General features: G+C 44.7%; 2 protein-coding genes across 10 annotated transcripts in view; both read left to right on the top strand.

Annotated features, from left to right (window-relative positions):
- LOC137300980 (probable beta-tubulin polyglutamylase) overlaps positions 1-3,182 on the top strand; it is a 273,624-nt gene extending 270,442 nt beyond the window's left edge. For 4 of the 9 annotated variants that reach the window (XM_067970294.1, XM_067970289.1, XM_067970287.1 and 1 more), the window contains one exon: positions 2,375-3,182. In XM_067970294.1, the coding sequence (XP_067826395.1) occupies positions 2,375-2,395 (21 nt within the window). In that variant the 3' untranslated portion in view covers positions 2,396-3,182. The remainder of the gene's footprint in view (positions 1-2,374) is intronic. The other 5 variants (XM_067970290.1, XM_067970288.1, XM_067970285.1 and 2 more) reach the window with 2 other exon arrangements.
- Positions 3,183-8,172: 4,990 nt separating this feature from the next.
- Positions 8,173-19,248, top strand: part of LOC137300786 (protein polyglycylase TTLL10-like) — a 42,135-nt gene continuing 31,059 nt past the window's right edge. Inside the window, exons 1-2 of the mRNA XM_067970046.1 lie at positions 8,173-8,760; positions 17,143-17,311. Of these exons, the coding sequence (XP_067826147.1) occupies positions 8,379-8,760; positions 17,143-17,311 (551 nt within the window). The 5' untranslated portion in view covers positions 8,173-8,378. The remainder of the gene's footprint in view (positions 8,761-17,142; positions 17,312-19,248) is intronic.

Below are 19,248 nucleotides of genomic sequence, written 5' to 3'. Positions count from 1 at the left end.
AATAAATAAATGAATTGAATGTTTCAATTCTAATGCAGTGCCTTTAATAAAAACAGATGCTGCCTGATATGCTGAACGTTTCCAGCATTTTCTGTTTTTATTTCAGGTTTCTAGCCTCTGCTGTATTTTGCTTTGCCTTTAGTTAAGCAGTTGGATACGGCAATTCCTCTCCTACTGTGCTTTCTCATCCCTATTGTGTATAAAGTATGTAATTGACTGTGTTCGATTCTGCAATAGAAAACAATTACGCAGCAGGAAATTACCAAGTGTCTGCTCAGATCAGTTGTTAATGCCCTCACCTCTGAGTCAGAAGGCTGCGGGTTCCTGCCCTTTTCCAGGACCTGAGCGTATAATCTAGGTTGACCACTGCAGGATTGAAGGGGAGCTGCAGTGTTGGAGTCACCATCCAAAAATAAGTTGACTGGTCATTAATCTCATTGCTGTTTGTGTAAAAAATGATTGCTGTATTTGTTTGCATAGCAACAGTCACTGGACTTGAAAGGAATTGAATGTGAAGGACTTTGGAATGTCCTGTGAGAGATGGTAAGGTGCTATATAAATCCAGTTGAAGTCTTGAGACTCCGTGTTTATTTAGTCGGTTACAGAATGAATGTAGCACAGTGAGGCTATTGAGTTAAATCTTAGAGGAGTGCCCTCCCAACAGTTAGTGGTAAACACGCTGCATGGCGAGGTGGTGAGCATACAGACCCGAAGGCCCGAGGTTTGATTCTCGGTCTGTGCTCCGTTAGCCGCTCTCAGACAGGGTCATCGGGATAATGTAACGAGTTCTCAGCACCACTGAAATAGGAAGGGGGAGGGGGGCGGAAAAGAGAGCCAGAGTTTCTACTCCTCAATGATATCCAGCGACTCTGTCTGGAAAGAGTGTGTGGGCAGAGGCTGTGAGACAGGATCATGCCTGGATGTGATGCCATCCACAGTTGAATAGTCTACCAGGATCCACTGTCTGGGAAAATTGGCACTTGGCTGAGGTATTTCGTTTTCTAATAAAAGACAATCCTGACAACAATAAAGAAATCTCTACAGTATTGGTGACTGTACTCAAAGTGTATTGTAACTTTAAAATGCTTTGCAACTTTTGGCTAACTTCATGTTCCCTTCACTTTCCCCCTTCATCTTTTTGAATTGGATTTTGAGACTCAGTTCAGTTCAATAGGCATAATTACCACAACTTTGATTGGCTCTTAACCCGGCAGCTTGTGATAATGAAGCACCTTGGTGGAAAATGGCAGCAGGGTGGACCTGACAAATTAACACTCAGAGCTTTGAGTGACAGGAGCTTTGAGTGACAGGAGCCTATGTGGGGAATTCGAATGTGGGATGTAACATTAATGAATTAATTAATTTTAAAGGATGCAAAATTGTGCAGAGTACCTCCTTGCCTGAATTCCTGATCTGCACTTCTATCTGCACCAGGTCCAATAATTCATACAATCTACTAGAAATATATTGAAAATATTAAAACAGGATTCCTCTTTTTTACATTAAATGTAACATAATTATTTTGCAGAGGTGTGTGCACAGATACTTTTAGTTTTAAAATACATCATTAAAAAGTCCCACCCCCATCTCAATGTTCTTCTATACTTGCTGATGTGCCAGACGGCGGAGGAGATCTGATCCAGGTGTTTAAGATTATCAAAGGCACGGACAACCTGCAAGTAGATGAATTGTTTGAGGTGATTGGGGTCCAGTAGGACTTGGGGGCCACCCATATAAAGGAAGAGGAGGGGAGTGAGGTGAGTTTAGCAATCTACTGAAATCATTTCAGTGTCTGTAATATTCAGGTGTAAGGAGTCTTACAACACCAGGTTATAGTCCAACAGCTTTATTTAAAATCACAAGCTTTCGGAGGCTTCCTCCTTCGTCACATCATGTAATATTCAGCTCAGTGAGCTCGAAGCAGAATTAAGCAACACCAGTACCAATGGACTCCATTGAAAGGGTAAACTATGGGAGTAATGGTTTTTTTCATTGCTGGTTAAACCAGTTTGATCAAAGAAAAGCAGAAGGTTCTAATGGGTGTGGTGGAGCACGGAACACTTTGTAGAATTAAAATCGATACCTGGAAGTTGAAAGAACCCTAATTAAAGGTTGACATAAATGCCATTTAAGGCCCAGTCTTTAATGCATTTCCTGGCAGCTGCCTATTTCTTCTTAGTTTTTTGATTTGTGAAGTTTAAATTAAAACCTCTGTTTCTTGCCGTTGTGGGGGTCCAATCCAGAATCTGAACGCTTTAAGCAATCGCTGCCCCCATGTGGTGCTGTGAATCCGTGTTACTCACCAAGGAGTATGTTTTCTTCCTTAGAATCTAAAGGTTTCTTTGGTGCTCATTTTGATATTTTAATTCTCCAGCAGCTATTTTGCTCCCTTTGAAACTCATATTTTGATAGCGTTCACTGCAGAAAGCTGACCAATCATGACTCACCAGGAATGAAGCTGTTTTCGCATTTCTCAAGCACCTGATTGGCACATACCCTGGGAAACTGATGAAGATGTCAATCCAGTAGTGGAATGAGCAAAATTTCATGGAAATGAACCAGTGAAGATTTAATGCATCCACACCTGAAAGTCAACTCACCTAAAGCTTAATGTTAGCTGCCCTCATCCTATCCAATGTTAGCCCTTCTGACTCAACCTAAATCCTAATGTTAGTCCTTCTCATCCAACTCCTACTGTCCCCAACAGCTCGGTAACACAGGACGCTGTGCTCTATGGACTGTTCCCCGGGGGACGCACTGAGACAGATATCACCTGTGGCTGGAAGACCATCAACTCAATGAAGGAGGCCCTTTGGTCCGCCCGAAACCTGCTGGTCTTCCAGCTGAAGGAGCTGTCCACGACTGAGTGTTGCCGACTGGCACACCCCAAGGTCCAGGAGTACGTGCTGCGGGACGCACTGAAGCGAGGTGCGACCTACGCAAAGGCCCTATGGGGAAAGACCACCGCGTAAGGCCACCCCACCTTGTGTTGTACACCATGAATCATGAGAAATACTGTGTTTAAATTGTAATATTGCGATCACTTTGTGTACGATCTGTAATGTATTGGTTTGAATTATACTGGTTTGGAATAGTGATATTTACATTGAACTATGTGTATCTTTAAATTCTATGAAAGAAAGTATATGTTGAAATAAATAATAACTCTTAATGTTAACTTACCTCACCCAGACTGACTCTTTTGATGTCCACTCAACACGACTCCTGATTGCAGCTCACACACTCAATTGACTGAACCTACAGCTAACAAATGTCCCAGCTTAATATGTAAAGGCATGGAATGTATGAAAAGTGAAGTTATAAGTGTCACTATTTTTAAGTTATGAATGAAACAAATATCCTATGGTATAATATAAATTGAAATGTTATATTATACCATAGGATGTTTTGCTGGCCTATTCCCCATGTATTATCCGTCCTCCTCCCCATCTCCTGATAGACAGACGGAGACCCATAACCAATTCAAGAATCTTCTCTCAAGTATTCCTCTCTGACCCCCCAAAGGTGAGCAGGTGAACCTCAGGAGGCCCCAAACTCGGTAGTTATTTCCTGGAATAATTCATCTTCCCTTCCTCCTGCCATGATCATATTTTTCTTGATCAATGTGTCTAATAGCTTCTTGAAGGACTGCAAGAAATGAGTCTGCACTCTGACCTCTGAAATCCTGATTCGCAGGTCGATTGCTTTCTGGGAAAAGTAAAACTTCCAAATATCCAAACTCGCTCTCTGCCTTCTCAATATAATTGGGTCACCCCTAGTTCTACCCAGGCTATGAATGAGGTTTTGGCTAATTTTTCATTTTGGTCAATGGGCCAGTGACAGAAATTTTACAGACCCTACTTAAAGCTCCAGCAACCTTGTTGCTGTATTTAACCCTACTTTTAAAAGAAAACTCCAGGGATACAACATTTAACCTGCAATCCGTGGCCATTCCGAGTGTAAAATAAAGGTCCATCAATGTTTTAAACAGGAACTTGATATCTTTCTCATTCCACAAGCAATTGATTGCTCTGGAGATGGCCTTTTTGTAATTAGCATACAATAATATAGCTAATCTAGTTTGAACAGGAATATTCGGTAATACTTGGCAGAGTAGTGAAAAATGTGAAGAGTCTGTTGAGATGAGTAACGCGAAGCCTGGGTTCTGCTCAGTGAAAATGCTGAAGGAAATTCCCCTAAAAGATGTCACTTAATGTCTGTACGTTTATTGCTAATCAGCACTCAATTAAAGCTAATAGTATGACGTGTAGCATTGAGGTCATGTTGTGAGGCTTCGCCGCTGATGAAAAGCCACATCAGAACTGAGCATGGTTCAGAGATAGGGCTGAAGCACTTTGACGTCCGTGCCCTTGACCTCTGCTTGCTTCTAGCGAGCCTCTGCACCATCAGTATTACCCTTACTACATAGAAAATGAGGATGGTAGGAACAATCGCCAGATGTTCAGCTGGCAACATACACTGCAAGAGAGACGTACGAGTGACTTACTGTACTTACATCAAAATCCTGCGATGAGATGAGATTGAGCATCAGCCCATCATCTGTCATTCGGATCAAATGTTAAACTGAGGGCCCGTCTGCCCCCTCAGGTGGACGTAAAAGAGTCACGTGGCACTATTTGAGGAAGAACAGGGGAACTTCTCCCTGGTGTCCTGGCCCATATTTATCCCTCAACCAAGTCTACTCCTGTCCTCACCTGATAGTCTGACAAGGTATTTCCTGCAGGGGTTACTGGACAAGCACCAGGTGTGAGAAACCGTGGGTGATTTTTTTCCCTCTTCCTAGCCCGACGGCATCAAAGCCAATCAGCGTACCTTAGTGCAGCTCCAATGCAATCAGCTAAGTCAGAACAAACTGGAGATCAAAGCAAGGACCTTTCTGGTCTGCATGCTTCAGTTCCACAGTGTGCAGTGCTTTTAACTAATTGAGCCATCGGTGGGAGGAGGGCAGAGATGAGCTTTTATCCTCTAACAATAGTCTGCTTTTAAAATTCTCATCCTTGTTTTCAAATCTCTCCATGGCCCTGCCTCTCCCTATCTCTGTAACCACCTCCAGCCCTACAACCCACTGAGATCTCTGCACTCCTCCAATTCTGGCACCTTGTGCATCCCCGATTTTAATCACTCCACCATTGGCGGCCGTGCCTTCAGCTGCTTGGGTCCTAAGCTCTGGAATTCCCTCCCTAAACCTCTCCGCCTCTCTACATCTCTCTTCTCCTTTAAGACGCTCCTTAAAACCTACCTACCTGTCCTAATATCTCCTTATGCGTCTCAGAGTTAAATTTTGTTTGATAATCGTTCCTGTGAAGCGCCTTGGGACGTTTTCCTACGTTAAAGGTGCTCTATAAATGTAAGTTGTTGTTGCTGGGTCCCTCGATCTGCCAAATTGCTAATTCTGAGTTTGCCCTGTTTGCTTAGCAGGAAATTACATTGAAAAATCAGTGGCCGAGAAATTCGCCTGAAAACGAGTGCATTGGGGCCGGGGCGGAAGAGGGCGGGCGCACAGGTGGACAGGGCAGGGCGGGGCGCGAAGTGGGCGGGTCAGGGCGGGGCGGGGCGCACAGGGGACGGGGCACGCACTGCGCACGCTTGTTCAGGGTCCCGGGCAGCACGTTAAATTCGTGCTGGCACCTCATTAAAATGAATCGGGCGTGCAGCCTGTGTTATTGATTGGCTGCACTCCTGCTTGGGGGTGGGGCCAGAAATAGGTCTGGTCTGATGCCACCTCTTAAAGGCAGCCGGCACCTCTTAAAGGGGAGGTACACTCTGGCTGCAAACAACAGGGAAACACTTCTGAACACAGAAGTGGTCGCAAGACTTGCGGATCAGACCCTCCAGGTTCTTTGGTGCTGCTTTGGAGGCCCTGGTCCAGGCGGTGGAGAGAAAGAGGGAGATCCTGTCCCCCCCCCCCCGCCACAGGGGGCAGAAAGCCCTCGAGGCAACAGTAAAATCTTCTTCTCAGCAGTCAGAATTAAATTTTTAGAGTCAGACAACAGGTCAAAGAAAACCCAGAAGTTAACCAGCAGCCTTAAATGACCAACCAGCAACTCACCTGTAGGTAGTGGATGAGCCCTTTAATTTGCAATGCTGAAGGGTTCAAAACTGAGATTGTTGGATTTTTGTTAGGCAAGGGTATTAAGGGTTACGGAACCAAGGCGGGTAAATGGAGTTAAGATGCAGATCAGCCATGATCTAATTGAATGGCGGAATAGGCTCGAGGGGCTGAATGGCCTACTCCTGTTCCTGTGTTTCCTATGTCCTTTCTGCCTGTAAGCACCATGAGTTGCTGGGCGAGTTTATCACGTGGCGAGCCAGGCACTGGTGGGCAGCCCAGTATCAGAACGGCGTCCTACAGCAAGCGATAGGACTCTTTTCTGAATATATTAATTGGCTATTTTAATAGGTCTGCCGTGCACCCTGGCCGCCTACGGAATAGACCGATCCATTATGACGGGCAGCGCACTTTCGGAATGAGCATACCCGCCCGCCATGTTGGATGCTTGGGTGTCCACTTTGCGCCTGACAAACGGAAATTGGTGCCATCGAATATCTAGGTCCACGTTTGTAATAGTTCCTAATAGAACTGCTTTTCCACTCCTTTTTGAAGACTTAAATATGACAATTAAAGATAATTAGATAACATCTGTTTGATAGAAGAGATCCCTCACCAGTTCCTGAATAAAGTGGAATCACCATTTACCGTTCAAATGACTTAACTTTTGAGGACCTCTTTAATCTTCTTCACAAAGATTTGTGATTAGATAGGTATTCAGTAGCTGCTACTGCAATTATAATTACCTTTAGCTACCCAGCAGCTGTTGCCTGGTAACAGCAGTTGTTTACAGTGCCAGGGGAAATGACCGATCCTCATCAATTTGCCAAACAAATATCTACTGTGAGCAGAACATGTACTATATCTTCTGATATATTTGTCCAGCAGCGATTGCCGTAAGTACTTTGAAGTGTTATGGGAGTGGATGGGACAGTTTAATTAGCAAGTGTGTTAAGTAGTTTATGCAGAGTTAGCTTCAATGTGTTCATCTGTTGGACTTCAATCGCTCCACTGTTGATTACCTTGGGCTGTAATTCATGTGAAATCATCATTCTTAGTCTTTTAACGTATTTCAAACTCTTCACAACTTTTTTTGGTTGCTTCGGAATTAATTTCAAACAGTACAATATATTTTTTGTGCCTACAAATAAGTATGTGTCAGCCGTGGCTCAGTGGTTAGAGCTCTTGTCTCTGAGTCAGAGGGTTGTGGGTTCAAATCCCACTCCAGACAGTCGAGCACGAAATCCAGGCTGACGCTCCCAGTGCAGTACTGAGGGAGCACTGCACTGTCGAAGGTGCCGTCTTTCGGATGAGATGTTAAATCGAGGCCCCGTCTGCCAAAAAAGATTATGTGGTTATGTTACTGGATTAGTAATCTGGAGGATTGGACTAATAATCCAGAGATCGTGAGTTCAAATGACAGTTTGAGTATTTGAATGCAGTTCAAAAAAAATCTGGAAATAAAAAGCAAAAGTGAGAATGAAGCTATCAGATTGTTGTTACAAAACCAACTGGTTCACTATTGTCCTTTCGGGAAGGAAACCTGCCATCCGACTGGGGGAGTAGATGTCACGATCGGGAAGGTTGAGGCTGTGATCGGGGGGTGGTTGAGATCGCAATCTGGGGAGTTGGTCAAGGTCGTGAATTGGCTGGGGGCAATGTTGCTCTTTGCATATTCAAATAAGAGGCTTCAGGCATGGGCCCTGGATGCCTATTTTTGTGCCTACGCCAATATGGTGAACGGCACACTATTGGTCGTAATGAGCGTGCGCTTTTTGGCCACCATATTGGAGGCTTAGGAAACCGTTTAGTGCCCGAATTTCTAGACCATTGTGTGTTGGGGAACCACAGTGTACTACACCAGAGTGGTGGGGCCCACAGTCATCTGCACTGTGAGTTGCTGATTTTAATTGTCCTATTGTGGGAAATGCCAAGCAAAGCTCTGGAGTGGGGCTTGAAACAACAGCCTTCTGACTCAGATGTGAGAGCGCTACCACAGAGGCAAAGCAGAATGAAATGACTACTGATGCATTAATTGATGTGTTCTGTTATACCAAATATAGCAAGTGTTCAATGTCATCTTTTTGCTTACCAGCCATTGCAGTGAGTATAATTGGAGTTTGCCAAGACCTGGAAAGAAGTCTATCTCCTCATTGGGGGACGAGGACGAGGCTGCAGAAGAAGGTTGACATTGAAAATTTAAACCCTGCAAAAAAAATTTAAACCCTGCAAGAAATCAAAGAAGAAACATGGGAAAAGGCATTTAGAGAACCCACAACAGTGCCATGTGATCCCACAACTTCCCAGAATGAACCCTCACCGTGTAGTCAAAAAGAGAGAGAATGAACTGAAGGTAAGAAGAGATCTGGCAACAGTCAAAAGACGTGACTCTGCTTTCAGAACAAACGCACATGAAGCGAACCTCGGTAAAGATGTGCCATCCAAAGAAATGATTTATCTGACTGACGACACCGGGGTAAGCAACAGTCAGATGAGTGAAAGCAATGAAGCCCAAAGCAGCCAGTGTTTACCAGATTTAGCTAACGCATGCACAGACAGAGGTGCAACTTGGGAGGGCAAGTTGGAGACAATGGCAGTAAAACTGCAGAAGGAGAATAAGAAGCAACTGCTGAATAAAACAGTACAGGCTATGTTCTATCGAGCAGCAGGACCTTCAACATCCAGTAAAGGTGTGTTTGCTCTTAGCTTTACTTACCATGAGTTCCTCTCTATTCTTTTTGCATTATTCCCAACCTTTGCCCTTGAATTTCTAACAGTGCTGGGAATGCAGCAGGAGAGCAACAATGCACAGTTTGCAGAGCGTATAATGGCAAGGTTGGGAGGAGTTGCACCCAAATCGCTATGTACTTTGCGTTGACAAAATAGCATCTACAGTTAGTTTCAGTTGACTATTCCGCCTGTTTATATGTGCACCATATGTAGGTGTGCAGTTAAAAACAAAGTAAAGCTTTCCACTTTGGAAATCCACGGTTTTATAAATATTATAACGAGGAAGAGCTGGTTCAGTGAGTTTTCACCTCTGGGTCCTTGGGTTTGTGTCCGTCCCATACTGGTGGCTCCAGATTGGAAGTTTTGTCTCTTTGTTTATGTCTGTTTATGCATCCAGGACAAGAAAAGGGCCATCAGCCCGTATGTGTGCTTGCCCCACCTTCCAGCGAATTTCACGCTCCTGCACCAACCACCGGGGTTTCCGTCACGCTTCCGGCAAAGTTATGGGTGGCAGAGCGAAGCGGTTCCCAGGAAATTCCTGGCCTGGCGCTGCATTTAGACTTGTCGGAGGATTGCCACACGGGTGAATGGTGCCACTTTTACGCCAAGGGTGCGGTTCGCGCCCGCCAACAGTCTGGCGAGGTATTTACACACGAGTTTCCTGGGTCAGCTCATTTGCATGACCATTGGAGTAGCGATTGGCGTAAATCTCTTGTAAAAGGGGTGTATCTGCTGGGCTGCACGGAAAGTATACTGCGGCCTTTAACAAGCCAATTCTGTATGATCAGACTGGAGGGACTAGCAGGTAAGCAGAGATCAGCGCTCGGCTCACTCACTTGACTGTCAGCTAACTCGGCTGCGTGCCTCGCGAATTTTTACCATGGGAGCAGATGGCACACTTAACGAAATAAGGCAGCAGGGCCTGGCACACACGCAGAGAAGAAGCAGCTCACCCATCACCTCGCTGACCTACATTGGCTCCCAATCCCCAGGGCCTCAGATATAAAATTCTCATTTTTGTTTTCAAATCCCTTCATGGCCTTGCCCCTCCCTGTAGTTCCTACAGCCTTACCACCGAACTATCCGTTCCTCCGACTCTGGCCTCTTGTCATCCCACCCCACCGTTGATGGCTGTGCCTTCAGCCACCTAGGCCTCACTCTCAGGAATTCCCTCCCTGAACCCCTCCGCCTCTCCACTTCTCTCTCCTCCTTTAAGACCCTCCTTAAAACCTACCTCTTTGACCAAGCTTTCCTGACACCTTTTGCTTTGACCTCAGTGTCCATTTTTGTCTGATTACGCCTCTGTGAAGCACCCTGGGACATTTGTCCACATTAAAGGTGCCATATAAATGCAAGTTGTTGTTGAAACGATGCCGAGAATGGCAAGGAAATTCTCCTCTGACTTGTTTAGAAAAGTACTTTTGAGAAGTTTAAGCACCATGCAATCAAAACAACAACAGATCCATAAAATACATGTGTATACATCTAAAAAAATAATGGAACAATCGTAAGCAAAATAAAAGCACATGAAAGATCCAGGCAAGGAGTTTAATTTCTGTGGTGTCACAGATTGACATAAGTGGGGAGTGACCTGCAAAAGGAAAATCATGTTGATTATATGGGAAAAACGAACCGTTTTCTACAGGGCTCACAGAAAACGAACCAGAGCTCAGGTGAAATGGCAAAAGGCAGGTTGGTGAAACATAAAAGAGCAAAAATTGGAAGCGTATCATGGAACGTAACTAATAGTGATCCAGAAGAGGAGAAACATCTGTTTCATCTAAAAGGGAAAACTGGAGGAAAAATAAGAGCTCCATGTGAAGTGAAGGTGTGGGAAGAGTGTGATAGATTGACACTGTACCGGTAAATGTTGTTTGATTCTGCGTCTCCCTGCAATATGATTGATGAGTGCGGCTCCAAGGAAGTTAAGTGGAATGCTGGCTCGAAGATGAGACAACAGAATAACTCAGTGAAGCTATGGTCCTGCCAGTGCTTGTTAACTTGCTAGGAATGCTAAATTATGTGATCAGGGCGTGCTGCTGAAAGTGACACAGACACAATGACCTTGTAAGGGGAACAGTATATTTTCAGTTTTATTAAGGACCCAGTTCCACGTACACACACAACACACAACACAAATGTTCAAAGCTTTTAGCAGCAGGCATGTTTGGTGATGGATTTTTATCATTGACAAGTCCAGCAATGCCCCTTTTAGCAAGGTCTTTGTGACTGATGGAGGTCACCACTGGCATCATAGTGTATCATGGGGACTAGGCTAAAGATGATATGGCTTCAGAGGAAGATGAAACCTACTTTTCCAATTTAATAGAATTCAGAGCCAACTTCCTCAGCAATGCAACAAACTTTTCAGGGATCACCTCTGACAAGCATACCAATGGTTCTACAGGTTAGTGTTCAACCTTTAAGTTGCTGTGCTGCTGAATAAGACTGGCTGCCTGTACATGTCATCATACATCTCTCAGTGAAGCCAAGCTGTGAGCCTCAAACTGCAGTATCTCCAGCCCAGGCGATGTTGGGCATACAGTTAGAAAATATCAAAGATTTATTACCCTTGATATTGATTGAATGACACTCATAGGCAATTTTATCCTACCCACCCATCAGAAAACTGTCAGGATTGGGTGGCTTTGGGCAGGGGTGGGGGGGGAGGAGTGTAAAACCAGCGTTGCACCCGATCCCATTAGTTTCCTGACAGGCTTGTTAGGTTAAAATTGCCTCCGTTGTTTGGGGGAAAAAATGTTGGGACATTTTCCCGGATGTCATAAAATTCCACACAGGATAAGTTTCAGTTTGTAGGAGAGTGAGAGCTGGGCAAGGTAAAATATTTAATCTTACAAAGAATGGCGACAATGACTATGCTAATCCAGTGCACACGTTTTTTGTACCTCTGTAGGTTACAGGATGATATAAGATCTTGTTGGGTTTTAATGACATCATAAAGAAGTAGCACAAGATTTGAGAGGTGTGTGAATATCATTAGGCACCCAAGACTCTGTTATATGCTAGTACACACCAGCCGTTTTATAAATCTGTGTAATAAAGACAATTTAATTGCTCTCTCTAACTTTTTGACAGCGAAGTGAATGGGGTGATTTTCTGACTTTACAATGCGGATGCCCGAACTCCTGATCTGCGCTATTGACCGGCGATCTCTCCGCTGGTAGCACAGACTAGAGACATTACCTCATGTACATCCTCTTACTAATGCTAAGTGCCAATGGGACCAGTAGGTTTTGCCATATGGCTTTGTATTGTCTGAAGGGATAAAAAGGATTACAGGACCACACTTGTAATAGTGTCACCTTACAAATGAATATTATTTTATGAAAGACACCAGTTTAAACTGAGCCAAACAATCTCCAGGGTGTAGGGGGAACATTTATGCCACTTGTAGGATTGATGGAGATATCTTTTTTCAACTTTCCAATTTTCTTCCAACCCCTCATCTGAAGGTGTGGTCTCCTCATGGGAGATGGTTCCACAGGTAGTTGTCCAGTATTTGGCTCATGTGGTCATTTTTCATGCGTGAGCCTTAATGATAAGTGTCAGCAGGCTGTCTCTGACTAGACGACATCACAACTGAGCCCAATCCTGCCTTCACCTGGCATCCTCACAATAGGCACTCCCCGGTAAGGCTTGCTGATCTGCAGTCATGTTGCGGGACCTATGACTGATTTCCCTTTCATAACCCAAGGACACTGCAACTTATTGTAAATCCCATGTGTCCGATTAGCTACCTCAGCGCAGAGCAGAGGATTGACCTTCCTGATGATGATCTGGCCTCTGGAATCAAGCTTTGCCTCTGAGCCACCAGGGCAACTTGGGGAGACTGTGGACAACAGGAGTCTTACAACTAATAAATAACACTGTCCTCCCGTCAGCTGATGCTGTTACAGCCTTTCTTGTGAAAGTCCCCTTTCCCTATCACGTGCTGCTTGCATCACAAAGGCTGTTCTGTCTGTCACCATGACTGTCACTGATTCCTATCATTTGAAGTTTGATTGAAAGAAAGAAATGATCTTATCAGTTTTGACCAGTGGCCTTGCAGTGAGGCTCAGGAGTATGATGATCTCGGACTTTGATCTTGGGGTTTTGGAATCCCTTCCTTTTATGGGGAATAAAATATACTTGTTGGTGGAAAACATTTGAGGAGGTTAGACATACCACAGATTATCTTCTGAGCAGTTTTAACATCTAAGCAATTCAAACAACCATCTGGACCCTGAGAACAATAAAGTAGTGAAACCCCTCTGGTGTTGCACACAGTTAATGAATTGTAAACAATTTTACAACACCAAGTTATAGTCCAACAAATTTATTTTAAATTCCACAAGCTTTCGGAGGCTTCCTCCTTCCTCAGGTGAATGGTGTGGAAAAATGTTTTCCACACCATTCACCTGAGGAAGGAGGAAGCCTCTGAAAGCTTGTGGAATTTAAAATAAATTTGTTGGACTATAACTTGGTGTTGTAAAATTGTTTACAATTGTCAACCCCAGTCCATCACCGGCATCTCCACATCACAGTTAATGAAGATTTACATAGAATTACATCGAATGTACAGCACAGAAACAGGCCACTCAACCCAACTGGTCTATGCCGGTGTTTATGCTCCACACGATCCTCCTCCCACCCCTCCTCGTCTAAGCCTATCAGCATAACCTTTTATTCCTTTCTCCCTCATGTGTTTGTCTAGTATTCCCTTAAATGTATCGATGCTATTCGCCTCAACTACTCCTTGTGGGAGCGAGTTCCACACTCTCACCACTCTCTGGGTAAAGAAGTTTCTCCTGAATCCCCTATTGGATTTATTAGTGACTCTCTTATATTTCTGGCCCCCTAGTTTTAGTCTCCCCCGCAAGTAGAAACATCTGTGGAAGAGTTGCAGCGGGATTGCTATTAGGTGTCAAACTGTATTATATAATTTGGGAAGGAGCAAGAAGAGAAGTCTGGCAGATCATTTATTATATATTTGGAGCAACAGATTTTTTGTTAAGAATAAAATAACTTGGGAAAAGAATGAAGTTGTGCTATTGTTTGGAATAGTAGGTGATTTGGAGAACAACATAAATTATGAAAACTATGATAAGAGTGATTGCATAATTATCAAATATAGTTGGGATAGATAATAGCTGTGACTTTTGGTGTGACCAGTCTGATGAAGAAATGTCATGGAGACTGTCAGGGCAGGCATATGTTGTTTAATTATTTGAGGATAGGGTATATGAGTAATTTGAGACATGACACGTGGTAAGTGCAGCATGTTTGGGAGGAAAAAGGTAACTTTATACTTATGGTTCCCAAAGCTTTCCACCACTGGGGATTTTCCTCACCTCATGTCTGGGCCTCTTGTAGACTAATTGATAGAGATTGATTGTTATGATTATAGTCTATTATTGTTGCATCAGGTGACTACCAGGATGGTAGAAGGCGAACTAGTTAGACCGTGGTCTTATCTCGTCTGGCAATTCCTATGTTCCTCGGAGATGGAGAGTAGGACTGAGTAATTTATTTGATGGTTTAGAGGAATTGCTGAAATAATAAAACCATGAAAGAGCAGCAAAGGAGATATGGAATCAGAGACTGTCAACAGCTGCCTCCAGATGTCTTCACCCACACTGTTAGTGGCTTCCTTAGCCGCCTTTTCCCAATTACTGCTCCGTGTCAGTTACCCTCTCCCTTTGTGAAGCATCTTGGGAGATTTCACTACTTTGAAGATGCTTTGTGAGTATAAGGTGGTGGTGGTGGTGGTGGTGGTTGTAGTGGTGGTGGTGGTGGTGGTGGTTGTAGTGGTGGTGGTGGTGGTGGTGGTTGTAGTGGTGGTGGTGGTGGTGGTGGTTGTAGTGGTGGTGGTGGTGGTTGTAGTGGTGGTGGTGGTGGTGGTGGTTGTAGTGGTGGTGGTGGTGGTTGTAGTGGTGGTGGTGGTGGTTGTAGTGGTGGTGGTGGTGGTTGTAGTGGTGGTGGTGGTGGTGGTGGTTGTAGTGGTGGTGGTGGTGGTTGTAGTGGTGGTGGTGGTGGTTGTAGTGGTGGTGGTGGTGGTTGTAGTGGTGGTGGTGGTGGTGGTGGTGGTGGTTGTAGTGGTGGTGGTGGTGGTTGTAGTGGTGGTGGTGGTGGTGGTTGTAGTGGTGGTGGTGGTGGTGGTGGTTGTAGTGGTGGTGGTGGTGGTTGTAGTGGTGGTGGTGGTGGTGGTGGTTGTAGTGGTGGTGGTGGTGGTTGTAGTGGTGGTGGTGGTGGTGGTGGTGGTGGTTGTAGTGGTGGTGGTGGTGGTGGTGGTTGTAGTGGTGGTGGTGGTGGTTGTAGTGGTGGTGGTGGTGGTGGTGGTGGTGGTGGTGGTGGTGGTGGTTGTAGTGGTGGTGGTGGTGGTTGTAGTGGTGGTGGTGGTGGTGGTGGTTGTAGTGGTGGTGGTGGTGGTTGTAGTGGTGGTGGTGGTGGTGGTGGTTGTAGTGGTGGTGGTGGTGGTTGTAGTGGTGGTGGTGGTGGTGGTGGTTGTAGTGGTGGTGGTGGTGGTGGTGGTTGTAGTGGTGGTGGTGGTGGTGGTGGTTGTAGTGGTGGTGGTGGTGGTGGTTGTAGTGGTGGTGGTGGTGGTGGTGGTTGTAGTGGTGGTGGTGGTGGTGGTGGTGGTGGTGGTGGTGGTGGTGGTTGTAGTGGTGGTGGTGGTGGTGGTTGTAGTGGTGGTGGTGGTGGTGGTGGTTGTAGTGGTGGTGGTGGTGGTGGTGGTTGTAGTGGTGGTGGTGGTGGTTGTAGTGGTGGTGGTGGTGGTGGTGGTGGTGGTTGTAGTGGTTGTAGTGGTGGTGGTGGTGGTGGTGGTGGTGGTTGTAGTGGTGGTGGTTGTAGTGGTGGTGGTGGTGGTGGTGGTGGTGGTTGTAGTGGTGGTGGTGGTGGTGGTGGTGGTGGTTGTAGTGGTGGTGGTGGTGGTGGTGGTGGTGTTGGTGGTGGTGGTGGGATACCCTCGGGTGAATGGTACTGTCTGATAGTATTAGTCTACAGACTTTGGAAATCATCCAAAATGCAAGGACAGCCATACCCTATCCCTAACCTGTACCGATACTAGCCTAGTGTGGGGGTTCACACACACAAATCTCTGAAGGTGGCAGGACGAGTTGATAAGGCTGTTAAAAAGCTTACGGGACCCTGGGCTTTACAAATAGAGGCAGAGTACAAAAGCCATGCTAAACCATTATAAATCACTGGTTACGTCTCAGCTGGAGTATTGTGTCCAATTCTGGGCACCACACTTTAGGAAGGATGTCAAGGTCTTGGAGAGGGTGCAGATGAGATTTACTAGAATGAGGGACCTCAGTTACGTGAAGAGGTTGGAGAAGTTGGAATTGTTCTCCTTAGAGCAGAGAAGGTTAAGAGGAGATTTGATAGAGGTGTTCAAAATCATGAAGGGTTTTGATAGAGTAAATAAGGAGAAATTGTTTCCACTGGCAGAATGGTCGGTAATCAGGGGACACAGATTTAAGATAATTGGCAAAAGAACCAGAGGGGAGATGAGGAAAATTTTTGTTTTTACGCAGGGAGTTGTTATGATCTGGAATGCACTGCCTGAAAGGGTGGTGGAAGCAGATTCAACAGTAACTGTCAAAAAGCAAATTGGATAAATACTTGAAAAGGTAAGATTTGCAGGGCTATGGGAAAGGTGCAGGGGAGTGGGACTAATTGGAAAGCTCAGCCACGATGGGCTGAATTGTCTCCTTCTGTGCTGTATGATTCTACTTTGCAAATCTGCAAATATGACAAGAAGGTGATTGTAGTGCATTAGGAGTATGAATAATGGCCATCTACATAACTGTATAGTGAGACTCCTCCTGTATGTAATAAGCTCGCAACGCACTCTGAGGCAACTATTACTTTAATACCTCTGCTAAATATTGTATAATAATCAGACCTACCAACTCTCATGCATTTGACGGGAGGTTACTATTTCCCACCTCGGGGTCACTTTCTCCCTCGTTCATGAACCATGTTTGTAATTGTTGGCAATTTCCTGCTTTCTCTTACTGGAGAAAGTATCGCCTGGAAGTAATATTTATGATCCGTACCCAGCCTCAGTGTATGTTATATTTTGTGGGTTTTTAGTTGTATTGTTCACCAAATAGCAGACAGTGTTGATGCAAAAACATAGCACGACAGCACGATGGAGACTTGCAACACTAATCGCGAGGGAGTTCTGCCACAATTGGTGCTATTGACTGCAGAATGAAAAATTGGGGGGGCGGTAAATGATTTTTGAAATTTGTGAAAATACCCAGTCATGTAAGCTTCTCCTAACTCTTCTTCTTGCTCTGTCTCCCCCTGAATTGCCCCATCCCACACTGCAGGGACTGGTGCTTCACAACCCAAGTTTGAAAATGCAAGGCCCAGTAACAGCATCACTGGGCAGAAAACGAGAAGTAACGTGAGTCCCAGGCCCAGCAAGTCCAGGAGGATGGATAATTACAAAGATTGCAGACATTCTTTCTATGTTGCAGGCACAAATGGAACTGACCTGTACGTATAAAAGTAGTTTCATTTTAAGTTATTAAACAACGCAACTTGCTATGTCTTCATTGATTGATGGTCCTAATACAATATGAGGTTTCATAAATATCATTTCATATGATTTCAAATTTTTTGTTACTCTTTTGCTAATTAAGTACCATAAGGTGCACAAAACTTCAATTTGATGCAGTTTTATGATACTGAAGTTGCTTTAGCACAGAGTTACTCACTAATTCTTTGTCCCTCTCTCTTGGTCCACAACATCCTAGAGCTGACAGGTTATGGGTGAAGGTCCAGAAATGGAGAAGCACGTCTCCGAAGCACCAAAGAGAAAGAGGGGGTGGGCTTCAGGTGGCCCCTGAGCGTCATTATCAATACCACTGGGACAGATGTTGTCCAGTTTACTCTGTTACACTTCACCAGAGGGAGCGATGGGGAGGAAATAAGAGCCCTAAAGCCGGGAATTTCCTCGGAGCTGCTCGTGCTCCTGCTCCGCCATCGTAACTTCGCAATGGAATCCCCGTTTACGTGCAAACAGGGTTTTTGCGCAATTCCGGCGAAGTTACGATGGTGGAGCAGGAGCAGCCTCGAGGAAGTTCCTGGTCCAAGTAGTTTAGGCAGTTCTTGCCGCTTACCCAAGAGCTGTATTGGTAAGGACTTAGGAAAATGCTGACTGCCGGCCATATCAACTGGAGAAGCAAGGGTAGAAGGGGAGGAGATGGACAATTACGTAACATTTAGATATATGAGGTGATATATTTTGGGAGGATACATAAATAAAGAGAGGCGTTATATAATATGTAGTTAAACTTTAAAAGTAGAGGAGCAGGAAGACTTAGGGATTCAGATACACAAATCTTTAAAAGCGGTAGGACGTTAATAAAGCTGTTTTAAAAAAAAAGAGCATATAGGATCCTAGGTTTTATAAATAGGGGCCTGGAGTACAAAAGCAAAGAGGTAATGCTAAACCTATAGGAATCATTAGTTAGGCTACAGATAGAATTTGTGTCCAGTTTTGGACAACTCACTTTAGGAGAGATGTCAATGCCATGAAGACGGCGCAGAAGAGATTCACTGAGATGACATTAGGGATGAGAAACTTTAGTTATGGGGAGAAACTAGGACCTAGAAATTGGGCCGAATAGCACCCAGTTTTCAGGCGCCAGGCGACCTACTAAGGCCTCAAAATGACGGGCAGGAAGTGAGCGCACACTTCTGGCTGAATGTGCACCGCCCGCCATATTGGGTAAGGACAAAAAAGAGGAGTCCTTTACCCACATCTGAAGCAGGCGATAGGCTCTTCACAGATGCAAATAAAGAGGAGTCCTTTACCCTCTCTCCCCGAGGCTACACCTCCTTTCCTTCTCGTGGGAATATATCTAGTCTGTTCCCTAATCATCTCCCGTTTCAATGTTTCCCTTTGTGCATTGTCTTGTTTTTATTTCCAGTTTATCTGAGCTAGTTCCTTTTTTATCTCATTGAAATTGCCTCTTTTCCGGTCATGTACCTTTATTTTTGACTGTTTTCTCTCCTTTACAGTTTGTATAATGAGCCTAATTATGTTATGGTCGCTGTTTCCTAGCTGTCCCCTACCCTTACATTACCTACTTCACTTCCTAGAACTAGATCCAGCATGCCTCTTTCCTTGTTGAACTAAAAACATATAGAAAACACTTCTGGACACACTGTATACCCCCTCCCTGCCACATTGATCATTTATCCCCATTCAATCAATGGACAAATTGCTATCCCATAGCAATTTCTGCCTCAGCTCACCAATTTTATTCACAACTCACACTCCCCTCTGTCTTTTTGGTAATTTTACTAATTTTACTCCGTCTGCCTAATGATCTGTTTTTCCTGTACTCCTTCCCTTTTGCTCTTCTTTCTAATTTTTCATCGTGTTCTTTCCCTGCTATATCAGTTTAAACCCTTCCGCCACAGCA

Source organism: Heptranchias perlo, chromosome 32 (genome assembly GCF_035084215.1).
Source record: "Heptranchias perlo isolate sHepPer1 chromosome 32, sHepPer1.hap1, whole genome shotgun sequence".
NCBI classification, from domain to species: domain Eukaryota; kingdom Metazoa; phylum Chordata; class Chondrichthyes; order Hexanchiformes; family Hexanchidae; genus Heptranchias; species Heptranchias perlo.
Note: the sequence above shows the minus strand (reverse complement) of the source record. Positions and strands in the feature narration are given on the sequence as shown.